Source organism: Eschscholzia californica, unplaced genomic scaffold (genome assembly GCF_041429995.1).
Source record: "Eschscholzia californica isolate CP2 unplaced genomic scaffold, dmEscCali1.0.p SCAF_1, whole genome shotgun sequence".
NCBI lineage: Eukaryota > Viridiplantae > Streptophyta > Magnoliopsida > Ranunculales > Papaveraceae > Eschscholzia > Eschscholzia californica.
In genome coordinates this window covers 33,083,571-33,104,655 of record NW_028238198.1, presented here as the reverse complement: position 1 = coordinate 33,104,655, position 21,085 = coordinate 33,083,571, and the positions used below count along the sequence as shown (strand labels likewise).

At 36.3% G+C, this 21,085-nt stretch overlaps 2 protein-coding genes across 4 annotated transcripts; both read left to right on the top strand.

Annotated features, from left to right (window-relative positions):
• The first annotated feature begins 8,665 nt into the window (after nucleotides 1-8,665).
• LOC147566220 (protein CLAVATA3 INSENSITIVE RECEPTOR KINASE 5-like) lies at nucleotides 8,666-13,211 on the top strand. Of its 3 annotated transcripts, none has more exons than XM_086652711.1 (12): nucleotides 8,666-8,845; nucleotides 9,360-9,536; nucleotides 9,621-9,753; nucleotides 9,880-9,951; nucleotides 10,146-10,289; nucleotides 10,383-10,454; nucleotides 10,556-10,615; nucleotides 10,699-10,796; nucleotides 11,108-11,257; nucleotides 11,369-11,710; nucleotides 12,159-12,538; nucleotides 12,662-13,211. In XM_086652711.1, exons 2-12 carry the CDS (start codon nucleotides 9,431-9,433, stop codon nucleotides 12,983-12,985), a joined length of 1,881 nt encoding a protein of 626 aa, XP_086508837.1. In that variant the 5' UTR covers nucleotides 8,666-8,845; nucleotides 9,360-9,430; the 3' UTR covers nucleotides 12,986-13,211. The 3 variants fall into 3 exon arrangements, with proteins under 3 accessions (XP_086508837.1, XP_086508835.1, XP_086508836.1); XM_086652709.1 differs by having other exon boundaries at nucleotides 8,786-9,258; XM_086652710.1 differs by lacking the exon at nucleotides 8,666-8,845 and having other exon boundaries at nucleotides 8,848-9,536.
• A 1,233-nt stretch (nucleotides 13,212-14,444) lies between these two features.
• On the top strand, nucleotides 14,445-20,563 carry EMB1873 (porphyromonas-type peptidyl-arginine deiminase family protein). Its single transcript, XM_086652708.1, has 11 exons — nucleotides 14,445-14,630; nucleotides 15,512-15,668; nucleotides 16,649-16,762; nucleotides 16,857-16,946; nucleotides 17,052-17,136; nucleotides 17,248-17,303; nucleotides 17,450-17,528; nucleotides 18,231-18,365; nucleotides 18,955-19,187; nucleotides 19,662-19,820; nucleotides 20,230-20,563. Exons 2-11 carry the CDS (start codon nucleotides 15,582-15,584, stop codon nucleotides 20,329-20,331), a joined length of 1,140 nt encoding a protein of 379 aa, XP_086508834.1. The 5' UTR covers nucleotides 14,445-14,630; nucleotides 15,512-15,581; the 3' UTR covers nucleotides 20,332-20,563.
• The last annotated feature ends 522 nt before the right edge of the window (nucleotides 20,564-21,085 follow it).

The window sequence follows — 21,085 nt, the reverse complement described above, 5'->3', positions numbered from 1 at the left end:
TGAAGGTAAACCGGCATATAGTGAGCCTCCACACGCCGCAAATATGGCTGGTAAGTCTAGACACAATGATAGATAGATAGTCGATTCCAGATGTAAGGGACATATAACATACAGGTCTGATGCTCTCGAAAATCGAATCGAGCGACGAAACACCTGTAATCATACCAAATGGAGAAAGCATACCAGTCGAAAAGGAAGGGGCAGCCATACTTTACAAAATGGGACAAAAGTGGAAGATGTGTTGCATGTTCCACAATTTACTTTTAATCTCTTGTCAGTAAGCAAACTCACAAAGGATATAAGTTGTGTCGTAACCTTTTTTCCAAATTTCTTTGTTATGCAGGGACTGTGTTCGAGGAAATTGATTAGAGAGGGTAGGTGCGAAGATGGGTCTATATCAAATGGGGATGCTTGGTGCTAGAAGTAAAGCAATAATGGTGACTACTGATTTATGGCATAAACGGCTCGGACATGCGGGTGATGAGAAGTTATCCCAAATAAAGTTTCTTAGTAATTTCTTTTTCAAGAACAGTAACAATGTTTGTGATTCCTGCATGAAGTCTAAATTTACTAGATTACCTTTTCCCACTAGCATGACCAAAACAAATGCTTGTTTCGAACTCATTCATTGTGATATATGGTGTAAGTACCGTACACCTTCGTTAGAAAGGCCAACTATTTTCTGACAATAATTGATGACTATAGTAGGAACATATGGGTTTGTCTACCTTCTCAAACATAAACATGAAGCAAGCACGTGCATAACGCATTTTTACGAGATGGTCAAAACACAATTTGAAAGGAAAAAAAAAAGAATAAGGTGCGACAACGGTGGGGAATTCATTTCTAACCGAATGATGAATTTCTATGAAGAGCGAGGAATCATGTTGGAAACAACGTGTCCACATACTCCGCAAGAAAACGGAATCGTAGAAAGAAAACATAGGCACTCGCTTGATACGACGCGTGGCCTCATGTTCGAAGCAAGTCTTCCGAAAAGGTTTTGGGGGGAATGCGTCTTGACCGCAACATACATCATAAATAGGTTACCCTCAAAAGTCATTAAAGACAAAACTTCATATGAGTTGCTACACGACGAGAAACCGAACTACGACCATATGAGGGTCCTAGGTTGTTTGGCATACTATCGAAGCATTGAAACGAATGGAGACAAATTTGAGATAAGAGGGAGACCAGGTGTATTCATGGGGTATCCTAATGGAACAAAAGGATACAAAATTTACGACCCAGAAGGTGGGAAAATTATTACTTCAAGAGACGTTCGATTTGCTGAAGAGACTTTTCCATTTGCCACAAAAATCGAACAGGTTAAATATGAAGAGGAGGATGTTTTTACCACGTTTATAGATGAAGAAGATGGGCCCAGCAGGCCCAACGGAGCAAGCACCAAAAATTTGGTTTTAGAAGACCAACATAATGAAGAAGAAGAAGAACTAGAAGTGTCAAACCAATTCAGGCCAAGTGATGGTGATACTGGGCCGGTTTTTGATGAACCGAGTAATACCACTCCTCAAACTCGAACAACAAATGAGCATTCTGTTGGTAAAACCCAAAATGAAAATGGTGAAAATGTCGCACAAGGAAGAGAGAGACGAACTCAAACTAGACCTGCACGACTCAGAGACTATGATGTGAAGCTTCCGCCATCTATAGACCATCCGCCCCCGCCTCCGATCAAGAACCCTCAACGGTATGTCCCATTGCTAACTTTGTTTCTTATGAAAAAATTTCGAAACCTCATAAAGCCTTCCTAGCGGCCATTACTGAAAATGATGAGCCAAAAAGTTTTAAACAAGCAGCCATACAGGAACAACATTGGAGGAATGCCATGCAAAGTGAATTAAAAGCCCTTGAAGAAAATGGTACTTGGACTATCGAAGATCTGCCCGATGGCAAACGAGTTATAGACTCGAAGTGGGTATACAAAACGAAATTTAAACCGAATGGTGAAGTCGAAAGGTACAAGGTAAGACTCGTCACCAAAGATTACACACATATAGAAGGTGTCGATTACCGCGACACGTTTGCCCCCGTAGCAAAGTTGGTGACTATAAGAAGCCTCATTGCCGTCGCCATAAAAAAGGACTGGAGTATTCATCAACTTGACGAATAATGCGTTCTTACACGATGACTTACATGAAGAGGTATACATGCGAATACCATAAGGTTACGACAAAGGGGGAGGAACAAAGATGTGTAGGTTAAGGAAATCACTATAGGGGTTGAAGCAGACCTCAAGAAATTGGTATAAAAAATAAACATCGGCCCTTTTGGAACTCAATTACAAGCAATCCGCTGCGGACCACTCGCTCTTTATATACAAGGAAGGAAGCACCCTTGTCACCGCTCTCATATACGCTGACGAAGGCATTATGGCAGGAAATGATGAACACAAAATCAAAGAAACAAAGAAGTTCCTGAATGACAAGTTTAGCATCAAAGGTCTCGGGCCAGTGAAGTATTTTCTCGGGATAGAAGCCGCACGAACCAAACAAGGGATAGTGTTAAGTCAACGAAAATACACCCTAGACATCCTTGAAGATAGTAGAATGCTAGGATGTAGACCATGCACCTTCCCAAAGGAACAGAATGTGAAGCTGCATAAAGGAGAAGAAGGCGTTCGTGTCGATGCTGGCAAATATCGAAGACTAGTTAGACGATTGCTCTATCTCCAAGCAACGAGACCAGATAGTGCCTACTCGGTAAACGTCCTAAGCCAGTTCGTCTCGGACCGTGGGCAGAAACACATGGACGCAGCCATGAGGGTTCTTCGCTACCTAAAAGCAACTATGGGACAAGGTATTTTCTTCCCGAACAGAGGAGGAATTCATTTGGTAGCATACTGTGATGTGGACTGGATGGGATGCTCACTCACTCGGAGGTCTAGGAAAGGATATGTTCTTCTTTTGGGGGAGGCTCCTATGTCGTGGAAATCAAAGAAACAATCAGTTGTTTCTCGTTCCTCGGCTGAAGCAGAATATCGCGCCATGGCCAATGCCACTAGTGAAATCATGTGGATGCGTTGGTTGTTAGAAGGACTAGAGACAAGACAACATAGCTCTACACCTCTCTTCTGTGATAACAATGCAGCACGACATATTGCTAATAACCCGGTCTTCCACGAACGAATAAAACACGTGGAAATGGACTATTACTTTGTCAAGGAACGAGTCGAGTCACAGGAAATAAAGCCGTTTTACATTGACACGAAGACATAGATAGTTGATCTTCTCACAAAGGCTTTGGAGGTTGAACAACTCGAGTTTCTTCTAGTCAAGATGGGTATGCGGAATCTACACGCTCCACCTTGAGGGGGAGTATTGAGATTACATATCTCTCTTCCCTAATTTTCTCTCAATCAAATATTCATGCATATTTCCATGCTTATTTACAACCACGTATTTCGGCAACCATTTATTATGTTTCCATTTTTGCATATCTTGTAATGCCTATTTAGGCGTGTATCTTCTTGTTCATTGTAAGAAAGAAAAGAGGTATACACAGTGATCAAACAAAAACCTTTCTTGAACCAGATTCTTCACAAAAGTCTTAATTCAATCCCCTAATTTTTGTGTTTTTATCTTTGAATGCCAGTAGGTAAACTTTGAAAATATATATCTTTTATTGAAAGTGAAACAACACTTAATAAATTAAGTCAAAATTCTTTCTGCACGTCTAGCGTTCCATCCAATATGCCTCGCCAATAGAAAAGTGAATAACTCAATTACACATGAGACAATATAGACCATAACTTAGGTTTTGTTTCTGGTAGGTATCTAAGGTATTGATATAGAAGGGATCAAAATGACACAAAGGCTATTATCTTTTCTTTTTTGAATTGTTAGCGTGCCTCGAACCCTTGAATGAAAACTACTGCCTTACTTCAACATGTTAGGTTCTATATTATATGACAGTACATCTGATCTTTATATCCTTGATTTCTAAGAAGACAAGAGTCTATATCAGGTCAATGAATCATAACAACAGGATCAAAGTGAAACCAGACTAAGATCTGGTTTCAAACCAGACCTTGAAAGGTCTGGTTAGCGAAAGGGCTCCTCCCCATCGTCGGAGTTGTATAGAGAGAGAGAGAGAAAAAAAAAGAGATATTAGAGAGAGGGAGATGAAAGAGATGAAGCAAAAAAAATAAGAGGGAGAAGAGGAAGAGATTTGAAAAAAAAAATTATGTTTAAAGGTCGTCGAAAAATTTGGACGACCGACGACCTTCGCCAGATAAGATGATGATGTGGCCAGAGATGATATGGAGGAGAGAGGCGATGAGATGGATAAGAGAGATGAGGTGTTTTTAGTTTTTTGTAAATGTATTCCATTTTTGGCCCCCTTGTTTGTTCTAAAGTAGCTTTAACTTTTTTGAGAATTGACCCAAATTTATAAGGGGGTCAATTTTGAATTTACAAAATTATTTTTATAAGAAGGACAAATATGGAAATAAAAAAATTAAACAAAAAAGTTGACTGACGGTGTTAACAATAAGGGCATATTTGAATTTAAGAAAAACAGGGAGCCATAAAAGGAGTTAGTAACAAAGTAGAGGGCCAAAAAGGAAATAACAAAAAATTCCTTCATTGTAAGGAAAGAAATTGTGGGCAGGTGTACGTGGGAGAGAGAAAGGTAGAGACATGCATAAAAGACTATGTAGTCGGCAGGGTGACCACTCAGGTAAACGGTCCAAATCGTAGTTAAACTTTGAAAAAATTTGTCTTTTATTGAAAGTGAATCAACATGTAATAAATCTGGTTAAAATTCTTTATGTAGTAACAATCGGGTAAGTAATAACTAGCCTTCCACGCCCAAAATGTTGTTGGCACCTGGATTGCACGTGGGACATTTCCGAATTTGTACTTTGGTCGGCTGCCAACAGTATTTTGGGCAGGTGCTTTTAGCCTCACCCTCCATCCAATATGTCACACCAATAAAAAAGTAAATGACTCAATCACATACGAGACAATATAAACCAAAATCTTAACTTAAGTTTTGTTTCGGGTAGGTCCGTCCGTATGGAAGGGATCAAAATGACATGAAGTCTACTATCTTACAGCTTTTTTTCTTTTGTTCAAAATGACATGAAGTCTACTATCTTTGTATCCTTGATTTCTAAGAAGACAAGAGTCTTTGTCTGGTCAATGAATAATACATGGGTGTGGGAGAGGGGTGTCACAGGTGCGACAACACCAGACCCCTCAAACCACAAGAAAACAATAAATTAAAGAATTAAGGGCCCCTCAAATACCTCAGGCATAAATATTTACAAGAATCAGGGCCGGCCTAGGCCCAAAGCCACCAAAGCAGTGGCTTTGGGCCTCATCTTTCTGTAGAAACTATAAGGGCCCCAAATATATTCCTGCTTTAATAAAGGAGCTACATAAAGTATAACATTTGAGAAAATTGGCTCAACTGGTAAATTCCCTTTTGCACAACTCAAGAGGTCGTGAGATCAAACTCACCCTCCTCTTGTTTTTGTACTACATAATATTTATAAGCTTTTAGTCCATTTTAGTCTCATTCAAACTCTTTGATTTGCTGATAACATAAAAACGAAGTGCTTCAACAAAAAAAAATTGGCTATTGTTCATATTTGTTATATGAAATGATTTGCTTCCAAATGGATATGACCATTTCTTCTTTCTATGTGATACTTTAGACGATCGTGACATTGAAAAACATGATATTCAATATTAGGTTGTCACCGCTTCGCCATCTTCTAAAGTGTCATTTTATAAGCTATATGATTTTGTTCACTTATACCATGTAACTAAATCAACTAAAAATTATTTGTTTGCACCTAATTTCTCTAGTATAACTGTATTTCCAATAAAAATGTTGTTTATAATAGACCTAGGACCTAAGCTAGGGAAATCAGATGGCGTTTTTTGAGAATTAATAAGAAGGCTTCCATCCTGAAGTACTCTTTAGGCTCATCCTATTTGGAACGGTCCTGGTCTATACTTAATGTGTTTCTAACAAACTAACCAATCGACAATGAATTATTTTCAGTCTTTGAAGAAGCGCAGAGTGCACTTCAAACAACATGATTTTATATGTGTTGTGTTTTAAAAAAAAAATCTAAAAAGCTATTGTACTAAAAAAAAAAATCTCGTGCATGTCATTTACATTTATTTCGAATATGAGTTGAAAATATTGTAGCATTAGATCGATCCCTAATTGATATTTGATAATACTTGCGTTCATTCATAATCTAATACTTGTAGACTAGTCTAGACTGTTTATTTTTATCAATGTTTTAAGTAAAACTTGTGTAAAGTTTAGAATGTAGGTTAGCTATTAAGAATGAGGTTCATGTTCAGGTGGTCAAAACTTCAATTCCTCTTCAAATATTTTTTCTCATTACACATAAAAAGGGCCCCAATTTTAACTTCGCTTTAGGCCCCCTAAACACTTGGGCCGCCCCTGACAAGAATATAGTTGTAGTTTAGTTGGTAAACACTTTGTTTTACAACTTAAAGGTCGTGAGTTTAATACTCTCTCCTTTAGGTTTTTACTTTTTTCTCCCAATAGTCAATTACAGGTATGTGTTTACAGGCTAATGCTTTATGGAGTTTGGAACTAATTGTTTTCCTTCACTTTATTAGGTGTTGGTTCCTAAATGCATTTATGTAGAACTAGAACTTAATATCTTATTTCACGAAAGAATGTAATTCAATTAGTAAGTAGTTTTGTCGTAAGTACTTTGATGCACCAAATACATATTAAATAATTATGCTAATTCACATTTATAACGAAAAAAAAGTTAAGTAATTCAAAGTGGAAAATTTTGTTTATTATTTTACGTATAAAACTGGGTTCCGAATAAAGTTTTGCACCGAATTCCGTTTTTTCAGCCACCCCACTGGTTAAATATCAAGCAAATCAATTAATGATCTAGAGTGTAGACGGACGTGCCATTGTGGGCAAAAAGAAGTGACACAACGGTCCATTGGGGGTACCCTTGACATTTGTCAAAGAGGTTTGACCTATAGAAATATATTATATGCATTTCATTTCCAAATTAGCGGGGAATGAGTAGGCCCTTATGTCTGGTCAAATAACCTTTGTGTTTGGCTCCCTGTCAACATTTGAATTACCTTTAACTTTTTCTTTAATGTGCTTTTTTTTACTTTGTACATTAGCATATCATTATCACTTGAAAGGAAATCCTCGATCCTACAAGTTTATACTCCCATGTAAAGCCAGTGTTAGGCCACCAAGATGCCTAATGTCACATCTATATTCTTCTATTTTAATTACTATTGGTTGAGATAACAAAATCATTCGGAGTTGGATAGAACAAAATTCATCATGCTATTGGTTGAGATACCAAAATCAGGTCTCGTAGAGCTTGATGCTTGTTCGAGGATAACAATCTAAAATCCTATGGTAGTTCAATACCTAAATACATCTAGAAGTTACTTTATCAGTAGAAAATGATTAGTAATAATGCACATTATAGGTTTTATGAGTTACATTTGTATTTCTATGACATTTACAGAGTGATATCTCAAGACAATTCACATAATAAACGTTCTAATGATCCAAAAGAAACAAATAGAGAGTAGGATATCTTTTTCTAATCCTAGCATTATTGTATGTTAAATGTTAAATAATAGGTGTGTGAGGATGGGGTAGGGGTGGCCCTCACCACAAAGTACAAAAGTATATGGTGGGAAGGGAGAAGGGAATTCTAGGGTAGTTTCTATAAGTTGGAAGCATGGTCATTATTGGTCTGGGCTCTATTTAGAAGATGATGTTTTCTGTGCAAATGTTGTGATTTCCCCAATGGTCTCTTAATTATATCCTGTCTTTAATTTTGTCTACTAGATCTTTTGACCCTCAAAACTAATGAGTTTGAAGATTAGCCAATTTCTCAATAGATGTAAGTTATGTTTCCTGTCTTCTTGAGTTGTTGTATTGAAAGAAAATTATTTTGGCAGCTCATAGTCATAACTCATGGCCATTATTTTTGTGAAGATACAAGTGATTTTCCAGTACATTCATTCCCACATTAAGAACTCATCATAACTTGGTAGAACAAAACCTCATCAATTATTTTCTACTCATTTGGTCTATCCTTTCATCACCTAATTCAAGTCTACATGCAATCTTACAATTTAGTCTAGTCCCCTTGATGTGATATTGCCCTCCTTTTCCACTGAAACACCCTCATTGGGTAACTTAAGATTCTTTATTTTTGAAAAGTATTTGTACCTTATTTTATAAGAATTTGATTAAAGATCTGTATACAAATTATACTAAACAATAATGTTAGATTGAGACATTCGATTTTCATGACAAAAATATCTGCTACTGCCCTTTTCAAAACTTGAAGATGTATATCTATACTATGCCAGATGTTAATAAGCACTCGATTAAGATCACTAGTGTTTTCAAAATTTGAATTGGTTTACACGAGCCAGCCTCCTGCCAAAACAAGCGAAAATGTGCGAAAACACCTTACATCATCTCTAGCTACAGCTGCCCATGTGGCTTTCGAGGGCGTAAAGACATCACTGACATTGATCTTGATGTGCTGAGCTGGCGGTCTCAACAATCGACATCGATCTTGATGGTACCCATGTACCATCCGATTGCTAGGCTCATTATATTTCCTTGTGCACCTACTTATTTCAACAAGAACAAATTGATCTACCAGCTTTTGCTTTTGAAAGTTGATTAGTTAATTGGAATGAGGGTGGTGGGCCTCTTGTAGTGGTTATGGAATCAATAAAGCAACCAAGATTCCAGAGTTAAAGCAATCTCATCCATTGCTCTCTACTTACATCACCAATCTCAAGTCCAATCCCTTGAGGTACCTACATTTTTTAAATTCATAAAGTAAGTGTATTTGAAACTTTGATGGATGGCCAAACATAAGAGAATGTTGGATGGGTGGATTCCCCTCCTTGGGTTAAGACCCAAAATATTTTCCATTTTAATTTCCCAAAGAGATTTTGGTTGAATCCTTGGGTTAGACTAGAAAACTTCACTGATTTCTCTCTCTCTCTCTCTCTCTCTCTCTCCCAGTCTCCTTCTCTCTCAGTCTCTCTCTCTCTCTACTTAATACTCACATGTACCCTTTTGTGAACAAAAGTACGATTGAGACATCCAGGACTTTAAGCTCTATTGAATTTCTGTAGATTTGGTTGATTTTGTTTGAACATTAAAAGTTTCTATATTATATTCTTCTCAGTTACTTTAATGAAGAAAACAAGTGATAGACATGTTAGTTCTTTCTTTTGGTCCTACCTTATACTTTTGATTTTCTTTTATTCTTTCCTTGGGTATGGCAAATTAGATTTGTAAGAGTTGATTTTGGTCATTAGGGTTGCATGAGAAGCTACCTTTGTTGGATTTTGGGTTAAGGTTTACCTCAAAAGAAAATCAGTATTCAACAATGGAAGTAGCAAAGAGAAAACCAATCATCTACTCTTTGGTTTTGTTGTTGTTATTTAGTACTTGTGCAAGTGGTTTGCTTTCTCCTAAAGGAATTAATTTTGAAGGTAAGTGGAGTTGTTTATATTCAGAGCAATGAATAGATTTGAGTTTCTTTTTTTGTTTTTGAATCTGGGTAATGTTATTTACAGTTCAAGCTTTAATGGGTATAAAAGATTCTTTAAGAGATCCTCATGGTGTTCTTGATAATTGGGATGCTGATTCTGTTGATCCTTGTAGTTGGACAATGGTAACTTGTTCTACTCAAAGTTTGGTTATTGGATTGTAAGTTTCTGATTCCAAAACAAGTTTTTTTGAATTGTAATTTAAGAGATTGATTTCTTCCATTTTCGTTGGTTCATAATAAACTTTGAGTTAATGAAGTTTTATTAATGGTGATTGATTTTCCAGAGGAACTCCAAGCCAGAATTTATCTGGTACTCTCTCTCCAAGCATAGGGAACTTAACAAATCTAAAGATTGTGTAAGTGATGAAACTTAATAATTTTATATGAAATCATAGGAGTAGTTGAAATCATCGCGCCGTTGTTCGCCATAGAGTAGGTTTCACCAATCGGACCACATAAATCTCTTATGTTTTGTGTCATTGTTTATTTCAATTATACTTTTCTTGGTTACTTGTTCTTCTTCACAACAAAAACTTTGGAACTTTTTCAGGCTTCTACAGAACAATAATATATCAGGTCCAATCCCATCAGAGATTGGGAAACTTATACAGCTTCAAACTCTTGATCTTTCAAATAATCTTTTCAATGGTGAAGTTCCCAATTCTCTAAGCCATCTAAAAACCCTCCAATATCTGTAAGTAAGAAGATCAATGTTTGTTTGAAGTTCTATTGTTCTTGTTCTTGAGCTTAATCTTCATCTGAAATGGGTATTTTGAATTAATGTCAGGAGGCTTAATAATAATAGTCTTTCTGGAGCATTCCCTCAATCTCTAGCTAAAATGACTCAACTTGCTTTTCTGTAATTCTCTCTTTACCTCATAGTATAATATTTTCATAGTTCTTTCATGAAAATCTATCAGTTTGTAGAAGAGCTGATTTTGGGTTTGTTTTATGTTTTAGTGACTTGTCTTATAATAACTTGAGTGGCCCTGTACCCAAGTTCCCAGCCAGAACATTTAAGTAAGTGCCTTAGCTTCTCTTATCTTCTCTTTCCAAAATGAAAAAGATGGAATTTGATTATTGTTTTCCTATCTTTTATTCAGCATTGTCGGAAATCCACTGATCTGTGCGACGGGATCGGAGCAACAGTGCTACGGAACTAGCGCCATACCGGTTTCTTTCAATTTGAATAGTTCACGAAGTACGTTTCTTGTTCCGTGATTGTTAATGGGCTCTAGAGCTAATAGTCTGCCTTGGGGTCTCCAACTGGGAGACCTGCCATGTCAAAAGCGAGAAAAACCCCATCTCTCTCTCTTTCCTTTTTGGGCTCCCATGTCGCCCGTTAGAAGGACATTGGGGCGAAAGAAAAGGATCCAATCACCTTGTTTCGACCTATGATAGTATCTCATGAGTTTGATCTTACCTTATTGTTCTAGCGTTTGCATATACAATTTTTAAGACTAGTAGAAACATTATGTCCATCAACTAATTCAATCATCTCTTCTTCGTAAGGTTCTCAACCTTCGGGAAAATTCCGGAGTCATAAAATGGCACTTGCTCTTGGCTTGAGTTTGGGATGCATATTCCTCCTTGTTATTGGGTCTGGGCTCTTTCTCAGGTGGAGGCAAAAATACAACAAACAGATATTCTTTGATGTCCATGGTTAGTTCTCTATAAACAACTCGATGAAATTTAGACATGAGGTAACTCTAAATGATACTAAAATTGCTAGTTAATTGATTTGTAACGACCACTTGCTTTTTCGAATTTCAGATCAGCACCATGAAGGAGTTTACTTAGGAAATTTGAAGAGATTTAACCTCAGGGAACTTCAAGTAGCTACTGAGAACTTCAACAGAAAAAACATGATTGGAGAAGGTGGTTTTGGACATGTCTATAAAGGTTATCTCCAAGACGGAACACTTGTAGCTGTAAAGAGGCTCAAAGATGGTAATGCTATAGGAGGAGAAATTCAATTCCAGACTGAAGTTGAGATGATCAGCTTAGCGGTGCACCGAAACCTTCTAAGGCTATGGGGATTTTGTATGACATCTTCAGAGAGACTACTAGTTTACCCTTACATGTCTAACGGCAGTGTTGCTTCCCGCCTAAAAGGTAAAGACAAGATAATGTGTAACAACATAAGCCCCAAGAATTACCCATATTATCCCTACTTTTGCCACCTAGGCTCTAGCCCAATGGGTACATGGTTTTGTTTCTGGCGAAGGCACCATAAGCCCGCCCAGAAGATGAGGCACTTACTAGGCTTGCGCTCGCACGTATATCCCAATCTCCAAACTTTCCCTCAAGCAATGTGGATTATTACAAACTGAAAATTAAGTCAGTTTTCATTTGTCGTTTAATATCTACACACTTTAACCTAATTTCAGTACATAAAGAACCCATAGTTTAACTGAAAGTACTTTGTATTGGTCACTACTGAAATCAAAATGATATTTCGTGAATTTTGAGTTATGGCTCACCATACTCTAGAAAGATTTAATTCGAGTAGTTATCTATGATCAAACAAATCTTTAATTTGGTTTTTGTTTCGGAATTGCAGGAAAACCGACATTGGATTGGGCTACTAGGAAAAGAATTGCCTTGGGAGCTGGCAGGGGTTTGTTATACCTTCATGAGCAATGTGATCCTAAGATCATTCACAGAGATGTGAAGGCTGCTAATATATTGCTTGATGATTATTGTGAAGCCGTGGTTGGAGATTTTGGGTTGGCAAAGCTTTTAGATCACCAAGATTCACATGTAACTACTGCAGTTAGGGGCACGGTCGGTCACATTGCTCCTGAATGTCTCTCGACAGGACAATCGTCTGAGAAGACTGATGTCTTTGGATTCGGAATCCTTCTTCTAGAGTTAATCACAGGCCAGAGAGCTTTGAAATTTGGCAAGGCAGCAAACCAGAAAGGAGCCATGCTTGATTGGGTAACCATTACTTGAAAACCTCGAAAGTACTTTTATAGTTCTATATATGATGCAAATTATAGTTAGTTATACCCTTTTTTTGGTTGAAGTGTTTCATCTAACATCAATACTTCATGGTCACAGGTGAAGAAAATTCACCAAGAAAAGAAGCTAGACATGCTTGTGGACAGAGATTTGAAAAGCAGCTATGATAGCATCGAGCTTGAGGAGATGGTTCAAGTAGCTCTATTATGTACACAATATCTTCCAGGCCAAAGACCAAAGATGTCGGAAGTAGTCCGAATGCTTGAAGGAGATGGGCTTGCTGAGAGATGGGAAGCTTCTCAAAGACTTGAATCAACTAAGTGTAAATCAGCTCATGAATTTTCGTCCTCAGAAAGATATTCTGATCTCACCGATAATTCCTCATTACTAGTCCAAGCAATGGAACTCTCCGGCCCGAGGTAAAATACTCAAAAGCAATAAGAGAGGAAGAAAGATGATCGAAGTTTTGGTTTGGAAGAGTTTGTTGTATAGTTTAATAGTTTACATATTAGAGGTCACAGCGGTTGTTATCGATTATTTCTTGTAATGTATAGAATCTCATAAAAGGTTATATCATTCAGAATCTTAACCAGAACACTTTGACATTTGCAACAAAAAAAAAAAAGAACACTGAGACAATTCTTTTCTACATCTCTTCTCTATATTAAGTTATCAAGAAAACAATATATTCAAGAAAACAATATATACAACAATAGCACAACACAGCACTTTTACAATAATGGTGTGTTTGGATGGCGGAATCATGAATCCGCGGATTCATGAGTCCTTGGGATTCATGATTCCGCGGATTCATGAATCCAAGTAATATTTTTTGGCTTGTTTGGCAACTAAGAATCCTATGATTTATTATTATTTGAGTATTTCTAAACGTCTTTAGAAAAATTATGATTTTTGAAAAAAATAATGATTTTGAAAAAAAATAATGATTTTGTAGAAGGAAATATTTTTTTGTTGATTTTAAGTTTGAAATTTAGGTTCATTGATCCAAAATCCTAACAAATCCTAGGGGATAGGGTGGGATTTTGGTCCAATACAAATTTTAGAATTAGGAATCCTTAGGATTCAAGAGTCCTAGGATTCTTGGTAGCCAAACAGACCAAGGATTCATGAATCCTACCAAATTCCACTTTTCATAGGAATCCTACTTAGGAATCCTGCAACCAAACACACCATAAGGTTATTCGTATTTAGATATGGTATTTCATCTCTTTTGCATTTATTGTGTTTTCTATTTTTTTTTTCTTGACGTAGAAGTCCAGGATGCACTACATTCATTACATAACATTGCTACATGAAGATATAATTTGAATTGAATAAAGGCATTATTCACTGCCCTACACAACTCTTTTACATAGAGCCTATCTAAAGATTCTTAAATGTCATCCCAAGGTCTTAAAAGTCTTCATAAAAAAAAAAAGGTCTTAAAAGTCAATCTATCCCCTATACCTACATGAGTTAAATCTAAGAAATAAACGACTTTCACCAACCCATGAACTCTAAACTTGCGAGACCTGAAGAGGACAAGCAATCCAATTGACAAAAAATGTTAAAACGGACAGTATCACTAGCAACCCAAAAGGCTAGTCCGCGTCATCTTATAATATCAACAAGAATCGCTCTCCTATGATGTGGTTTAGGGAGTGGTCAGTGGTGAGACAGAGTGTGATGCTTCTCTTAAGAGGTTAAACACCCTTCTCTAGTGAGACCTTGTAAAACCCTAAGGCCCAAAAATGTCAAAGCAAACAGTATCACTAGCAGTCAAAAAGACCGCTAGTGATGTAATCAATCCTACGTCGGTGATAAGACAGAGTGCGGTGCTTCTCTTAAGAGGTTAAACACCCTTCTCTAGCGAGACCTTTTAAAACCTAAGGCCCAGAAATGCCGAATCAAACAGTATCACTTGCAGTCAATAAGACCTGTCGACATCATCCCATAACACAACCCAATGGAAATGCTCTAACACGTCTTTCTTAATTTGGTACTGCCTAGGTAGGACGTGGATCAGAATGTACAAACAATTCTGGTTGGGATCTAAACCCAATTATAGGTCTTTGGTAAAGGGACCTGTCTCTAGTGTATTGGGACACGATTAGTAAAGGGACTTTAGTCCTTTTAGTAAGTAGACATTTTTCTCAGAAAAACTAAATAAATCATCATATATTAACTTTCGAATGACAATATTGATAATAATTTCATATTTAAAATTAACCACAAAAAGATAAAATATTTTAATAGTCAAAATCTCTTTCTCTATCTAAAAGCACGGAACAAATGATGAAATAAAATTTGACAGAAAAATTTCGGACAACGTAATCAAAATATGGCCACAATTTCGACCAATATTGTCGAAATATGCGCAAAATTTCGACCATTATTGTCGAAATATGAATACTGATCGAAATTTTGGGCATATTTCAACCACTGTGGTCGAAATATGTTTAATATTTCGACCACAGTGACCGAAATTCTGGCGAAAAATAAAAATAAGTACATAGTAGCCGAAATATTTACTTTTTAAGAGATTTAATCAATATTATACACTAATAGGATTAAATAACAAATGTCTTACCTAGAAAAAAAAGAGATGAGAACAACTTAATAGTAAATAATGATGTAGTGTTTATAGGTGATGGTTGTTTTATAGAATAGGTTGTTTGTAGATGATGGTTGTTTTTAAGTTAAAAATAGGATTTTGTTTTAGGATTTGTGGATCTAAGGAAGAAAATGAAAATGAAAGAAAACTTAGATACTTGTATTGTTTTAATCTTAGTTTTTATCCAAATAAAAATTAATTAATTCGATTTAAATCTCTAAAAAACAATGTCTATTTTCTAATCGGTAAAGGGACTTTAAATCTAAAAATATGATGTTTTGTCCATGTCCCTATACTATTTATTCATGTCCCTATACTAACCACCCAATTATAAGTTCGAGAAGAGATTTGTAGAGAGAGAAAAGAGAAGAGAGAAGACACTGAGACAGTCAGTAGTGGGTAGTGATGAATCTTGAAGGGAAACCTGCTCTCCTCGGCTACCGGATGCCCGCTGAATGGGAAACACACTCTCAAACTTGGCTGGGTTGGCCTGTAAACTCTCTCTCTCTCTCTAGATTTATTTCCCTATCTATGCTTTGGTTATTGATTACTAGGTTAATTTTGTGCTTCAATTTGCCTACTTCTATCATTTCACTTTCATAAACTTGCTATCACATACTTTTCGAATTGGGATTTCTTTGACTAGACCTTTACCATGTACCAGTAAGCTGATGATTCCTGCTGTTTCTTCTTCTTCTTCTTCCTTCATCTTGGTTTTACTGATGCCCCCTTCTTATGCTTCACACATGATTTTTTTTTTTTTTGATCTATGAGCCGCCTATTGACAAATTTAGATTGTAGTCACTATCTAATTCTTTCACTGAAAAATGCTAGGGAACAAGAACAATCAGGCAGACTTTGGCCAGAAATCTTATGTGGTTTGCCGTGTTTCGTGCTTCTGATGATTAACTGAACTGCGAATCACGGCAAGCCACATAGAATTTATGCTCAGAGTCTGCCTAGTTTTTCGTGTTCCCTAGCATTAACTCTATTTCGCTTTTGCAATTTGTTGTCAAATATGGTTCAGTTGTGATGGTTGAGAAATGAAGGTTTTTTTATTTAATGTATAAAATTAAATTTTTTTTTTCTTATCATGTGTCTGTTTTATACTTCCCCATTTCTACCTTTTTGTAATTTTTGCATTCACTGCCGAAATTTTGTGCATAGAGTTACTTAGAACTTTCTTCATGATTGTTCTACTTCATGTTTCTTTCATCTCGGGTGCATTCAACTGCTTTAAGAAGACGAGGTAAATCTTGAATCAATTAAACCCCAAAGTGATACTTCCTTTTTGAGTATCACTCGTTAGGCGCCTCTAATAGTACTCCTCTTGGTATGTAATCACTCTTTATGAAAACTTTAACTGCCAATCCAATTTATATTTTATGGTGTTTGATTTTAATACGGGTCTGTTTTGAAGAACTTGACCCGAATGTAAGATATATAACTATACCCATTTGATTGAACCACAGGAACGCCCTGATAATTGGCGAGATCATGCAGTACCGGCCCAAAAGGTGTTTGTAGACGTGGCAACTGCAATATCAAAGTTTGAGCCTGTGACTGTTTGTGCATCTGCTGCTCAGGTTGGTAAAATTGTATTTAACAATGGTGCCCTAGTTTGTTTCTCCATATAGTCTGACTTGGACTAAATTTTATTTTTGGGTTAAATTCATCTAGTGGGACAATGCCCGCAATCAGATTCCACAAAATATCAGGGTGGTTGAGATGAGTATGAACGATTCGTGGTTCCGTGATAGTGGCCCAACTGTGAGCTTCTTCATTTCTCTCTAACATAACCTTTCCTTTGTAAAATTGTGATACCCTTATACTTAAAACTCTGTGTTAATATTTAAACTAACAATGTGTGGATAGTTTGTTGTCCTTGACAAGGCATTAAGTTCGAGAGACCAAGACCACAAGGTTGCAGGAATTGATTGGACTTTCAACAGTTGGGGCGGTGAGGCTAGAAATATACAACTTTTCATTACAAATATTGAGGCGACACCCTATCAGAAAATATGAGAAATGCTGAAATTTTGCTCGTTTGTATTATTCTTTTGGATTCTAGGTTTACTTGATGGTTGTTACAAGGACTGGAGTCTGGATTCTCTTGTTGCCCGAAAGGTAGGTGGAGGGAGTGCCTTGCGTCATAACATATTTTCAAGGTTTTCATATAGTGGTGTTATAGTTTGTACGTCGCTAAATTTTGCTAACATTTCCTTGACATGTAGTTTGACTAATTGTCTCTTAACTTGCATTATTTTTTTCAGATTTTGGACATTGAGAAAGTTCCAAGATTTCCCCACTCTCTCATTCTTGAAGGTGGAAGCATTCATGTTGATGGAGAAGGTACTTTTATGTAATTTTATGAGAATGAGCTTTGCATTGTTCTTTTAACACCTTTTGTTCTCAATAATGGCCTGAATAATTTGTCTCATGGTATTTGTTCTCTTATTCTTTTTCATAGTTCATATGCTTTACACTTTTAGTGAAAACAAGCTGACACTTTTAGCGTTGCACTTACTATCAATAACAGACGGAAAGTTTAGTTGTAGGGAAACAAACTAAGAAAAGTTAAACTAAAGATAACGGATAGAAAGTTTAGCAACAATCCACTTATTTAGTCCTATATTCTTTCTTATCTTTTTCATGATCAACGTTTTCTGTCATCCTCATTTTCATCTTTCACATATTCTTGAAGCTCATATTTTACTTCAACCATTCAACCCTCTGATTTTTCTTTTCGGAAAGTTTGAATACATTATAATAAAGAGAAAAACTGTACACGGATGTGACGAAATTGTTAAAACCTAAGTCTATAAGTTTCACATTTTACACATATGGGAAAACAAATTACAATGTTGCTATGATTGTGTCCCCTATTCGGCCCTCTGAATACAGCAGAAATTCTTACCCCTCTAAATACAAAGTCCGGTACATGAGTACCCCCTCTATTTGCATATGCTGATATAGTTATTGTTAATGGACATAAAGAACTTGCTTGAGTTTAATACTGGAACGTCTTGAACTTATTTGGCATTTGTTTTCCAGGGACTTGTCTTACTACTGAAGAGTGTCTTCTCAATGAAAATCGTAATCCAACTCTGAATAAAGAACAAATAGAGGAGGAACTTAAGATTTATCTTGGAGTTAAGAAGATTATCTGGCTACCTCGTGGGTTGTTTGGTACTACTCACTTCCTTAACTATTTGATCATGTTTCTCTACCTTGTTCATATGGACAGTTATCTCCCTTTTGATTTCTAACTCAGTTATGGTCATTTTTGTGGCACACTGATGTGATCAATTATTTGCCTACTATATAAACAGGTGATCTCAGCTTTTATGTCCACTTGGATGTCGTATTTATTACCTGTAGAAGCTCATTCATGCTTTTTGCAAATACAAAATTGTCAAAATAGAGCTACGAATAAAGTTAACAAGTCAAACAAAAATGAATCATGGAATTTTCTCTTAGCTAAACTAGTAAAAGAAATTTTGGAAATGGTAAATTTCGAACCCTGGTCTCTTGAGGGGAGGAACGTACATGTTACAACTCAACCTTCAGTGCTAAATTAATAAAGTCGAAAACGAAGTGTTGAATTCAATGATACATCAAGGTATGGGCAAATGAAGACTAACTTTATAGTTTATAACCTCATACCTTCGGTAGCAATTCTGTTAATTACCCTTGGGTTATATGATATTGTTTCCTTTCTTGGATTTTGACACTTTATAAAATATTGCGTTTATGTTATTGTCTTATGATTATGTAGGTGATGACGATACCAATGGCCATATTGATAATATGTGCTGCTTTGTAAAGCCTGGTGTAGTTATGTTGTCGTGGACTAATGATGAATCAGACCCTCAGTATGAGCGTGCGATCGAGGCTTTTTCCATTCTCTCAAATGCTACAGATGCTTGTGGTAGAAAATTAGAAATAATCAAACTCCATGTTCCTGGACCACTTCATATGACTGACGAGGAATCAGCTGGAGTTATTCAGGTCAGCATAGTACAACTTCATACCCACCATTTTGATGTTCGTTATTTTGTTTATATATGTACAGATATATTACTCAGTTTATAAGGCAATTGGGAGAGAGTAAAATGTAATAAGAATTACTCTGGTCTTTGTTTTCTTTATGGTCTGAAACTGACTCTCTTCAGTCGGACCATTTAAACCTGACTTGTTCTCAATAGGAGCGCAATAGTTGTTTCAGGATGTTTCGCATGATGGGCTATTAATGCTAACTTATTTTGTGTCTGACTCAAGACACCCGAAATCAGCCGAGTCAGCCACCCGAACGAAGTAGATGAAAAACAAACTGTGTAAAATACTTCATGACTCAGATTTTAGATCAGAATTTGACAAAAAAGAAAAGAAAAACAAACACCAGCTTACTCCTGCCTTTTTCTATTTTTCTAACATAAATAGTAACCTCAATTATAAAAATCGCATCATGTTTTGGCTATACAGGATGGTGATGCTAAACCAAGACCTCCGGGTACAAGACTTGCTGCTTCCTACGTAAATTTCTACATTGCCAATGGTGGGATAATAGCCCCAGCTTTCGGGGACGAAAAGTGGGATGCTGAAGCACATCAAGTTCTGTCTTCAGCCTTCCCAAATCACGAAGTAAGCTTCATTCGTTAATTTCGTGCTTCATCATTTTTATTGAAATTTCACATTAGTATCTGAAACTACGTTTCATAACCCGAACCTGTTTCGGGATTTAGATGGAGAATGGATACATATTCAGCAAAGACGATGACAATTCATTTTTAGATTTCGGGTTGTTTCGAGGATTGCATCTGAATACTCATTTATGAAAACAACCTAAGAAAATGCACTTTTTTCTAACCTTGTTTTCTAAAACAATCTAACATATCTAGACACGGAAACCAATTAGATATAGCCGAAATGTTATATCTGTCGATAATATGAACTTCATCCATGCATTTCTCGTGTTCGTAATTGCACCTAATTTAAAATAGGTCGATTTTGGCAGAATCATATTCGTCTAATAAGTGCATTGATATTTCAGGTGGTCATGGTTAAAGGTGCAAGAGAGATTGTTTTGGCAGGTGGGAATATACATTGTATTACACAGCAACAACCAGCCTCCCCAAGTAGTGTTGTGAAGTAAAGGTAACAAGCGAGTTCACATTGTGAAATGGGGGATTATGCATATTATGTTGTGTTTACGATTATTCCTTTGACATTAACGGTGGAAAACGCGTGAATGATAGGTTTACCCTTTATGGGAATTGAATGTGATATGGTCTTTAACGTAACAGATTTATGTCAGCTGATCATTCTGTAGCTACATTTCAGATGTACTTTGGATTGAAAACCACAATGAGTGAAACAAGTTTATACTATTTTCCTGGTTTCATTACCTACTGTTTCTGTTGTTTTGGTTGTTAGTGATGGTGAAGATTGTTAAGAAAACATCGTTAAGGAAAAGTCCCTGGATTCAAATTGTTAAGAAAACAAGTTTATATATAAACTTGTTAAGAAAACAAGTTTATATATCACCTTGTTCTTTTTTCCGATTTAGAAAATGATATTTCAGATAATGGATTTTTAGGTCTGATTTATTGTATGTCTGATTCAAATTGAACCAATTTAAGTCAAAATCAAACTTTCAACAAAAAAAAAAAAGTCAAAATCAATCCAAATAAAATAAAACACCACCCCAAGAAAGGGTTGGTTAATGGAATTGGAACTAGTGACCTTGAGAAAAGGAGTTGGTTTATGGGTTACACTATCAAAATGAAGGTAAATAATGCCCTAGAAAATTGGATTTATGCTTCATCTTCTCTGAAAGAACATCTTTTTAACTTTAAGTGACAGTAAAGCATTACATTTACAACTTTTATTTACAGAGATCCATTGTT